Source organism: Marmota marmota, unplaced genomic scaffold (assembly GCF_001458135.2).
Source record: "Marmota marmota marmota unplaced genomic scaffold, marMar, whole genome shotgun sequence".
Classification (NCBI taxonomy): Eukaryota; Metazoa; Chordata; class Mammalia; order Rodentia; family Sciuridae; genus Marmota; species Marmota marmota.
In genome coordinates this window covers 16,571,372-16,583,128 of record NW_025999982.1, presented here as the reverse complement: position 1 = coordinate 16,583,128, position 11,757 = coordinate 16,571,372, and the positions used below count along the sequence as shown (strand labels likewise).

The following is an 11,757-nucleotide window of genomic DNA, read 5'->3' as shown; positions in this document are numbered from 1 at the left end:
GGATCTCCCTCCATTACCATGCAATTTCCCTTTTCTCTCCCTTTCCCTCCCACCTCATGTATCTGTTTAATGTTAATCTTTTCTTCCTGCTCTTCCTCCCTGCTTTGTTCTTAGTTGCTCTCATTATATCAAAGAAGACATTTGGTATTTGTTTTTTAGGGATTGGCTAGCTTCACTAACATAAATGAAAGCTCCACATTCCAAGATTTGTCCCTAAAAGCCCAGTATCTCCCATCTGAAAATGATAAGCTTCAAATGAAGCTGGGAATAATCTGGGCCAGCTTATTACTATTAAAATATAATTAGAATACTTCACATGTCTGTCAATATCTAAGAGTAGCACCATTACTAAAAATCCTCAGTGTGGATAGATGAACAATCAGATATTCTTATCTTAGGTATTTCTGTCCTTAGGCAAACAACCTATGGATTGCTCCTTGTGTGGAAGCGGGCATTGGTGCAGATAAAGACGTACTGAAAAATGAAGCCACCAAAAATACATTTTAATAAGAATGATTATTAGATAATAATCCTACAGAAGTTTTAAATTATTGCTTATCAATATATCGATTATATGCTTCATTGTGGTTAGATCATTAAGTGTATTTTTTTCTTTTGACATTTAGGAATGGAACAGAGAAGCAACACAAAATGCCCAAAAGTGGGCAAATAAGTGTACTTTGCAGCACAGTGGTCCAGAGGATCGACAAACCAGTATGTGGATGAGCAAATATTTGCTGAAAAAATGAACAAATACAATGATAATAGATTTTTGTAGCCTATTTCATTAAGAAGAAATCATGAATAAATGCTTCTTATGCTGCTTTTTAAACTCAAATGATCTGTATGTAAATAGAAGGATGATAATGAAAAGGACAATTTTGTGCGCATGTTTGTTATTTACATTATTCAAATAATTTCTCATACAGTATCACATTCGTTCCTCTCCACCAGCTCATGAGTAACACAGTTCATGTATCTCTATTTTGCAGTGTAAAGATTAGAAAAGTTTGGGGAGGAAAGTGATTTACCCAAGAACACACCAAAGTAGTATCATACTAGACATTTTCAGTCAAGTTTTCTGATTTCCAACAAAATTTCCTTTTTGACATTTTGAAATCTAATTTTTATATTCATAAAATACATTGAATTATGTTGAATTGTTCCTGAGTTTTACTCTATAAATAATGTACCCTTTTAAAGTCATATTTTAAATGATCATGTTCAGAATTCAACTAAAATTAATATTTTGAATATATTTATTTTCAAATTCTTTACATCAAGCAGCCAAATATTTTGTAGGTACAAGGTGCTTACGATGCATAGAACGCTGAACTCGAAAAGCAATAAGACACATATTGTCATGTATGTAAAAAATAAATAAATAAGGTTATAAATACTATGAGAGTAAAAAACTTGTATGTATGGGCTTTACATAAAATATTTACTTATTATCAAGAATCCTTCATATATATATATATATATATATATATATATATATACACACACATACATACATACACATATAAAGCAGTTAATCATTAACCTGTTATTTTAATTGAACTATTATTATTTATTTAGTTTGATGCTATAATCATAATAAAATTATAGAAATGGCCATATTCAGTGGAAGACTAAAACAGTCTTGAAGATCCAAATGTACTGTTAAATTTTTACTTTCTTTTCTTCATTGTTAAAAAAGATAACCAAGAATATTTTATCTTCTTTATAAGCAATATGTAGACATTATATTTCAAGCCACTGAAAGGTGAATATTAATTGAGAGCTTGCAAAGTACAGGAAATATTTTTGGGCTACAAGACATGCCCAGGAATTTGGGTTTGTGACATTGTGTTTTCTGGTAAAGGAAGACTCATAGTTTTGAAAACTATCTTCCTGGTCAGTTGTCTCTCAATTGGGACTCTTAAAGACTGTCTAAAAAGCCTTTTTTTTTTTTCAAATTTGACACAAAATCATGAACATTTTTTGAGCATCCTATTTTTGAAAAATCTCTGGTGAGGGTAGTAAGAGCAGGAGAGAAATTGCAATTAGGTGTTGGTGGCTACCTGTAGCAAGGATGCAATACACACTGAAAGCAGTGAGGCACATACACACACATGAAAACTCAGTGTATAAGTGATTGCATCCTAGATAATCCAGAGGGAGGGGGACTTTTAAAGAATAGGATCTTCTCAATCTACTAAAAAATTTGCAAGTTCTGGCCAGTCTCAATATTTAGGCAATTCTGTCTTCTAATCTTCTCTAAAGTTGATCTGGAGATAAGATAGCCTCCTCTCATCAGTCAGAAGCTAGCAACTATGAACCCTGTACTTGAAAGGCAGCATCTTTGCATTTGTGAGGTCAATTTCTTTTTTGAGTTTTATTGCCTTCCTCATATATGATCTGTTCCTTCCTAGCTACAAAATGTGGCGAGAATCTCTACATGTCAAGTGACCCTGCTCCCTGGTCAACGGCAATCCAAAGCTGGTATGATGAGAGCCGTGGATTTACCTATGGTAAAGGACCAAAGAATCCCCAGGCAATTGTTGGACATTACACTCAGGTAAGAGAAACAGTGAAATCCCCCTGCCACAAACATTATAACAGTTTGCAGAAACAGCTTGAGTAATCATAATAATCTTGGCATTTGACTGATAGTTCATTGAGATCTGCTATTTTTATCCATGGTCCAAAAAATGTTTGGTAGGAAAAAACATACACAGTATTGCTCCTATAATATAAATAGGTAAGCTTGTGAATGTACATAAAATTTTTGTATTTTTAAAGTGCATGACTTTGATTCAGTAAATTTAAATATTTTCATAAGATATGGACATAAATTTAACCACAGTAACATCATCAGTGTTATATTTGCTACTATTTCTTTTTTAATATTTTCTATTTTTGTAACATGTACCCCGATATGCTCATTCTCTTATGGATTTGTAGCTTGTTTGGTATTCATCCTTCCGCGTTGGATGTGGAGTTGCCTACTGTCCCAATCAAGACAGTCTAAAATACTTCTATGTTTGCCAGTACTGTCCTGCGTAAGTGTTCACATTAGAGTTTAATGCCAATAATTGTATCTGCAATATAATATTTTTAAATTCTCATATATTCATCAATAGGAAAATAATAACTCAATAAAGGTGTGATACATTTCTGGAAATAATGTTTAAGATTGAGACACCTTTAATTTCTCAGAGAAGATACCAAGTTCTCAGTCACAAATAAAATGATGCTCTCATTCCTCATTTAAAAAATGATGTAATTTCTTTAATTATCTTTCCTGAGGATTAGGGTTATTCAATGAGCATGTGTGATCCCACTCTAGACTTTGTATCATCAGTTTGCTAACTTCATACTCTGAATCTCTAGAAGTTTAATGATTAAACAAGGGGTGCTGGTAGGATTGCAAATAGGGGTTAATATATTGCAATTTTAGTCCTTTCTTCAAATAGTCCTACTCATGTTTATCTAAACAACATATTGTTACCATCACAAATGAGTCATCTTCGAGAGTCTCAAAGACTTCTCAGGAGAAATTTATTATTTCAGAACTCAGAAAAAGAAAAATCTTGACTCTTTTATTTTCTCAGAATTTACCTAAGAAACTCTATAAATATCTTGTGTCTCGATTTGTAGCCAGAATCATGCCCCCTTTTTCAAACAGTATGTGCAAAATTATCCTCAAAAATAAACTCATAATGAAGATATATTCAATGATATATGTGAGTTTAAATTTTTAAACATTTGAAATTCTTTATTACTGGAGGGAGGGGGAACCTCAACCCAAATATGCTATATAGGACTTGTGTAGAGACAGATAATCCAGGTGATGGAAGGGTTCATTTGAGAAGGCTGAACCATAAAGTTGTGTTTCTGCAAGCACCTGTTAGGGTTTAGTGGAGAGAACTAAAAGGCCCTAGGAGAGTGCATCTAAACTCACAGCCTGGCCCTCAAAACAGGACACTGAAGCCAGGCTTAGGAACTGAGAGTTGGAATGAGTGATGAGAGGAAGTAGGGGAAAGAACTCCCAGAACACTTTTCTACTTGATGATTTTTCCCAGTGTTCACACACATACGGCTCTGCTCTATGTAGGGGAACACTCAGGTACATTGCCTTGGGCCCTCTCCCCACTTGGCTTCATTGAGAATTGGATTCCTATATAGTTTCAAATTAATTAAGTAGTCCAAAAGATAATTAACCCATGGGTTAATCAGTGTGAGATCATCTAGTGCTGGGTATTGTTGTTCATCAAAACTTTTCTTAACCAGCATTCTTTTTTTAAAATTTTTTTAGAACATAGATATCTCACACATGCCAAGTCTAGAAACTGACAGAATTTCCTTCAGCACGTGGTCCCAACAACATACAACTCATTAGTTGAAAATCACTACCTTTATGAAGGGGCAAAAATATTCTGAAGCTTTATTTTTCTGTATTAGATAAATTAAGGTGCTTTTCATTCTTCAAATATAAAATGATATGGTAATGCTGAGCATTCTTCTCTTTATTGTAACCCCCTACCTCCAAAATATTTCTCTCTAGGGAATATGCTTTGCCCCTAACCAGCACTTAGGGTGCATTGCCTTAGCAAATTGGTTGCATTTATTTGGAGATAAAGAAGCTGTTAACTGCTTGTAATATTCTCCATATTCTATATGCTAGTTCTTAATTGAATGGCTCAACCTGTGAAATTATGGTTAAAGAGATAGGCCAATGTGTGAAGAAAGCATTTTCTTAATTCTTATTTCTTTCTAACTTAATGCTTTGGGAGTTATGTTTTTTCAGTTTTATTGACATCAATAAAAACAGTGAATTAGCTATTTGGCAGCTGATAAATTAGAGTATGATCCAAAGAGCAAATTAAAGATATTTGACACTGTGTATTTCACATTTCAGTGGTAATAATGTGAGTAAAAAGAATAACCCTTACCAACAAGGAACACCTTGTGCGAGTTGCCCTAATAACTGTGAAAATGGACTATGCAGTAAGTTTGAATTATTGACTTCCTACTCTAAGAGAATTGATGTTTTCCTTTCTTTTTATGAATTAAGAAATCCCCTAAACCAATTAAATAACATATTAAAACAAAAGCCAGAAAGATACTGAACAGTGTGTATAAATAAACTTACAATTCAGTAACTAATATTTTAATTATAATGAAAACACATTATCAAATATGACATATGTGTAATCTACCATCAGTGATTGTGCTGTAGATTTGATTAATATTAAATATACACTTCTGACAAATAGTTTGTTTTATTGAAGCTAATATCACTATGCCAATTTAGTTTTTTAATATTTTTTAGTTTTAGGTAGACACAATCTCTTTATTTTATTTTTATGTGGTACTGAGGATCGAACCAAGTGCCTCACACATGCTTGGAGAGCCCTCTTCCACTTAAACCAGAACCACAGCCCCGCCAAGTTAATTTTTAAAAATTCAAAGGAATATATCTAAAGGGGATTAAGATTTTATTATGGTTCAGTCTAGACCAGTATGCCAAACACTACTCTTTTGTACCAATGAGTTCATTGTGTGAATTTCCTCACTTCCTTTCTACAGTACACAGTGTTTACCCTAATAAATGATGAAATGCTCTATAATCTGATAATAGTTTAGGCATATTATTAATGACAAAATCAAATCTGTATACAATATTCACTCACAGAGCAAACATACTGTTGCAAATTAAAAGAATAAAACAAATGTCATACACCTCAATTTTAATTGTCATAATTACAAGTAAAAATAGCTGCTGACCTTCTATAGTTGGGATACTTTCATGAAAATTATTATTAATAATAGAATCAACCCACTTACTGAGGTTTTTACCTTTCAAATGCATTCACCTTTACTTAGCATTCTTTCTGATTCAATTATGTAATTATAATTCACAATATTGATGATATCAAGGCTATAAATCCACTAAGGAGGGAAAATGTTGAATACTCATACCTCTCCTAAATGCTTTTTGATGCAATGAGCACTCAATAGAAAGATTTTAAACAAATAGTGAAAAAAATGATAATTGTGTTTCATAGAGAGCTTTTTGGCAACAATATGCACACCTGTTGAAGTGGAAGCCAGTTAGGATAATGTGGGAAAACATGGATTTAAAATCCGTGGGTGTCATCATAGCAGTACTGGCAAAATAAACAATAAACAAGACAGTATTTGTAATCTGTGCTGCTGGAGTGCTTGTTAAAAGGAGAGAGGAAGGAGTCTGAAATGGATCCACCTGCTGGCTTAAAGTACTGTGTGACCAGAGTGTCATTTCACTGAGACTGCAGGAAAAGTCCAAGAATCCTCAGCCTGATGTGATGAGTTTATTTTGAGTTTGTTGAGCCATGGGGTCTTTGGAAACATTTAATCAGAATCTTCAGAAGAACAAAGTGCATATTGTCCTTGTTTTATTCTGTGACCACTCATAAAGATTATTTGTACCCAAAAGCTGGCACTGGAGTAAGACATGCCCATCCAATAATGTGAGATAATAAAAATGCTCTTGTAACTTGTTGTATAGCTTTAGACACTAGTCCCATGTAGTCTCTGAACACTTTAAAATAGGTCTGGTAAAATTATAAAACTAAATTTTTAATTTATTATAAAGTTGAATAGCTACATGTGGCTAGTGACTCCCATATTGGTTTCTGGGGTGAGAAAATATATTTGCATTTATTTTATTCTGTCTGCTAAGGTCAATACTTTTAGAAATATATCACTGGCTGAGTATGGTCAGCACACCTGTAATCCTAGCAGCTCATGAGGCTGAGGCAGGAAGGGTGCGAGTTCAAAGCCAGCCTCAGCAACTTGGGGAGGCCCCAAGGAAATTAGTGAGACTTTGTCTCTAAAGGAAAACTAAAAAGGGCTGGGTATGTGGCTTAGTGGTTAAACATCACTAGGTTCAATCCTTGGTACCAAAGAAAGAAAGAGGGCTAGGGTTGTGGCTGGCTCGGTGGTAGAGTGCTTGCCTAGCATGTGAGGCACTGGGTTTGATTCTCAGCACCACATATAAATAAAATAAATAAAAGTCCATCAACAACAACAAACAAATTTTAACAAAGAATGGAAGGAAATAAAGGAGGGAGGAAGGGAGGGAGGAAGAAAAGAGAAAGAAATAGATCACTGAATTAAAAGTAATGGATTAGTCAGTGAGCCCAACTAAGACATGTTACGTGTCCCTCAAAACATGAGGTATAAGTGATGCTAACCTGTTGCTCACTCTTCCCTCCTCCCTCATACACTTTGAATGTATGAATTGTTTTGCTGATACAGTGGAAAATGACAGTAAGGTGATTTAAATCTGTTTTTGTTACAGCCAATAGTTGCGAGTTTGAAGATCTCCTTAGTAACTGTGAGTCCTTGAAGAGCACAGCTGGCTGTGATCATGAACTACTCAAGGAAAAGTGCAAGGCTACTTGCCAATGTGAAAACAAAATTCACTAAAATGCCTAGTGTACATCAGGCAGGATTATATCCAATGGCTTCATCATTTAGCAGAGACATACCCAGGGAAATTGGAGGCATACTAATTAGCAATTTGATCCCAAATGGCAATGTTTTTTTCTCCTGGATCTTTACAGAAATATCTGTCTCCTACAGCAATTTACAAAAGTAGCATCAGCCACAATAACAGATTTGGACTTAGATATCAATTTGCTGCTTTAAGTTAAGAATTTTGAAGGCTGTATAACTACAGAACTTTGGTCATAGAACTTCACCCAAAAAGGAGAACTACTTGTCTCCTAAAACAACATGATAAAAAAGAGAAAGACTGGACATCTTTGCCATCCCTACTACATGATATTTTACCTGCATAAATAATAAATTCAAAGCTTGAAATCTACATTCGTCCTTGGCCTTTCTTTTAAACAAAAGTAATCAGCTTTTTAAATAAAAAGCTTATCTAAAGAACTACATGAATGGGATTCTCATGCAATGCTTCTATGGTATTCATAATCAACCCCAGGTAACTAAGCCCAGATAGATGATTATTCACAGAAAATTCTCCAAAATAGTTGCCTGTAAAATTAAATTTTAACAAAAAAGGAACATCAGTTCTGTTCTTACTTTTTCATTTTTGCATTTACATATTCTTCTTATAAGGACATAATCCAACAGAATATACGAATATAGCCTTCCAGTAAAACACATATGGTAATACCTCAGGGAGATTAATTATGTCTTTATATAATTTTTTATATAATTTAAGTCTTTATATAATTTTTTATATTGCTAACAACAGGTTAAAGTCAGTCCATTTATAGTTGAGAAACTAAAAATTTAAAAACAAAGTTATGGAAGGTAGTCAGAAAGTAAGTCTGGCCAGACAAGTGGTTAAATACTTTAAGTCATATTTCTAAAGCCTTCATTGTTTTTTAGGCCCAGATGGTTTCACACTGAATTCTGCCAAACACTTTTTTAAAGAATACCAATTTTACATGATCTGTTCCAGAAAATGAATGAAAAGAAATTCTTCTCAATATATTATATTTAAGGTTAGTGTTATCCTAATACTAAAAGACAATTCAGGAAGAAAAAAGATATAGACCTATAGCTGTTATTTACACACAAGGAAAAATTCTAAATAAACCTTAAGTAAATTGATCCAGCATCACAGCAAAAGGAGTAATACACTCCAACTGAAATTTTGAACAAGTTACTAGAAAAAACAACAAATTAAATGTCTGGAAGATATGTCACCTGTCATGAAATACATTCATTGTATATATAGCTACCCGTGAACTTTATTGGAAATTCTTCCACAAAAATAGCATTTCTTCATTCTAATCTTAATAGCTCAATTTCTCATAAAGTGTGATTTGAAATATTTAAATCTATTTCAGGGAAGTAAATGTAATATTTTATTTTCATAACTGCAAGAGCACAGAGATGCAGTGACAATGTGTGAGAGAAGCACAGAATTTTCCATTTGAATGTTTTCTGGTATAAAGTCCATTCAATTTTTTGATGGGCCATTTGAAAGGATTTAAATGAAGAGCCACCTTTAGGTTGTTGTAAGATTAAAGTTACCTTTGAGTGGAAGATCTGGTCTGGTCCATGTTTTGAATATTTGGAAAACCTTTGCTATTCTATGGCTTTTTAAAATTATATCTAGTTCTAATGTGGCTAGTGAAGAAATCTAACATATAAAAACTGCATGGGAATCTTTGAAATGTAATTGCTAATTAACAATCACTCAAAACACATTTTTCCCCACTAAATTGAAGTTTTTTCAGAAATGTGCTGTTGTTTTACAAGTTGATTTGTATGATAATGCTTACCTCATTCTATGATAATCGAAGTGAGTTCTGAGATAATGTATAACATTCCAGTTTTTTTTTCTAATTTTGATGAAGATTATGATGATCTTATTTTACTTCTTAAACACGTAAAATTTTCAAACTTTCTAAACTGAATATCTTCAGAAAGAACTTAGGGCCAGCATCAAAATCTGTAATTGCACACAACTCCAAATAACCACACATGCTTGATGTTTACAGGCTTTGCTAAATCCCTCTTCAGAGTGAGCGTTTCCAGTGGACATTGTAGCACAACTATTGACAGACACAGCCATCAAGCTACTCCTCTATTTCATCCCCCCTTGATTGGTCACATGTTTCCTTCCACATTCATGCACTCATAATTCATTTACTTCTGGCATTTGATTGTTCCTCAGTCAGAATGTCATCTCCACACTTCCTTGCTTTTGTTTACATTGGATTTTCAAATTCAAGTCTGATTAGAATCTCTGTATCTCAGTCCAAAGTGTCATGGCCTGACTCCTCTCTCTTGGATCACAAGGGAAATGTGTTAGTTTCTTCTCAGGACAGTCTATTTAATATGGAGTTCATCCAGGCAAGAACCATGCCTGCTGAGCCCTGTGGGTTGCAGGGAATGAACTGTGCTGTGTGCATGAAGTACAACATCATTCCCTATTCACTGCAGGAATGCAGAGGTCTTCATCACCAACCCTACTCTCAGTCAGGAATTTATTAGGTGGGAGATGAGATAACTAGGAGTATGGATGAAAAACAACTTCTTTGATAGACAATATCAATTTTAGAAAATAAAAAAATTCATGACTGTTTCCAGATGCAAATTATCTTTAAATTATTAACTGATACTCATTAATCCCAAAAAAGCAGGTACAAAAATTTAAATAGGAGAAGGTCCCTTTTTAAATAGCTGAAAACTTTTCTTTTGTATGCTTATTTTGTCTTCCAAAATACCCTCACACTGTCCACTGACCTGCTTTGGCTTTATCTAGGAGGAGAGAAAGAATTTATTACCTTTTAATTAATAAAGGAAGAATTTTGACTAGAAGTTATATTAACCCATGCTATTTGAGAATATATGTCCTTTCATTTATTCAGAGTTTATTTGTTATTAGATATTTGATAATAGCTTTTGTTTCTTCATACAGGTTTTATTCTTTTTTAAATAAAATTTATTATTAAAAATGTACAAATTTCATAGTTATAGTTATGAGGTACATTACAATGACTAAAAGGTAATTTCTATTATTTTTTAAAAAATTATTTTTATGTCAATCTGGTATTCAGTCATCACATTAAACTCTTCAGTTTTAGTTATATTTTGAATTATTTAGATAGTCCTACTTAATAGGTGATTAATAAACAATGTCATTATCTAGCATAACTACAATTTTTCTATCTAGGACTGCACTATATACCAATAAAATAGATGATTGATTGAGGCTTTGTCCATAGCATTAAGAATTTATATGAAAAGTAATAAATACATAAGTAATGTGACCCAATATAATAAATACCATAGTATAAGTGCACAGTAATTATAGTGGTAATCAAGAACTGGGGTGTATACATATTTGTAATATAATTGAAAATGTTTTAGGGATAGTCACTTTAGTTAATCAGAAATTCACAGTTCAGGGTTCATTGTTTACTGAAAGCAAAACTATAAAGAAAACTACTATCAATATTTCAATTACCAATGCCAAGAGATTTTGTTAATAAAATAGTGAAATTCAAAGATAGTACATGATGGTATATAATGGCTAAATATGTTTTCCTAACGAAAAAAAAAATATTTTAACAAGACCTCATGTGAATTCCTTTTAATTTTAATATCACTTGTTTCTATGGTAGAATTTCTAAGCTAGTAGTGGTAATAACTTTGTGAGTCAGATCACTGCATCCACTAAACATTCCCAACCTATTAACAACATCTCAAAGTCCTTATGTTAAAGCCTTCTAATATTAATAGGAGTTTTGTACAATATAAAAGCAAACTCATTTTTCTAAATACGGGGAAAATGGAATCCTGTTCAAGTTTTTCCCCACTTATTAATATGTGAGCCACTTAATTTTCTGGGACCATATTTACATCACTTATTTATTTATTCAGTTTGTTTTCATTGCTTATTTTATTTTGCATAGATGGTAATGCCAATAACTGAATCTTAAGAAATCTATTATTTCCTTTTTTGTTTGTTGTTTAAGGAAAATATAGAAAAGATGAGAAGTGAGCAATATTGTTAAACACTTATTATATTTGAGGCTCTGAGTTAGTGTTCACATATATTAATTACTTTTTGTTTTCTTATCACATATTTTAAAAATTTAGGAAGTTTGGAATCACATCTAAATAAATATTACAAGTATAAAAAAATTTAAATGTAGAATTTATATGAAAAATAATAAATACATAAGTAATTGTGACCCAATATAATAAATACCATAGTATAAGTGCACAGTA

At 32.7% G+C, this 11,757-nt stretch overlaps 1 protein-coding gene across 1 annotated transcript in view; it reads left to right on the top strand.

The window, feature by feature from the left end:
• LOC107143660 (cysteine-rich secretory protein 2-like) overlaps positions 1-7,476 on the top strand; it is a 100,216-nt gene extending 92,740 nt beyond the window's left edge. Inside the window, exons 9-13 of the mRNA XM_048805462.1 lie at positions 627-714; positions 2,418-2,563; positions 2,950-3,047; positions 4,907-4,995; positions 7,334-7,476. Coding sequence (XP_048661419.1) covers positions 627-714; positions 2,418-2,563; positions 2,950-3,047; positions 4,907-4,995; positions 7,334-7,461 — 549 coding nt within the window. The 3' untranslated portion in view covers positions 7,462-7,476. The remainder of the gene's footprint in view (positions 1-626; positions 715-2,417; positions 2,564-2,949; positions 3,048-4,906; positions 4,996-7,333) is intronic.
• The last annotated feature ends 4,281 nt before the right edge of the window (positions 7,477-11,757 follow it).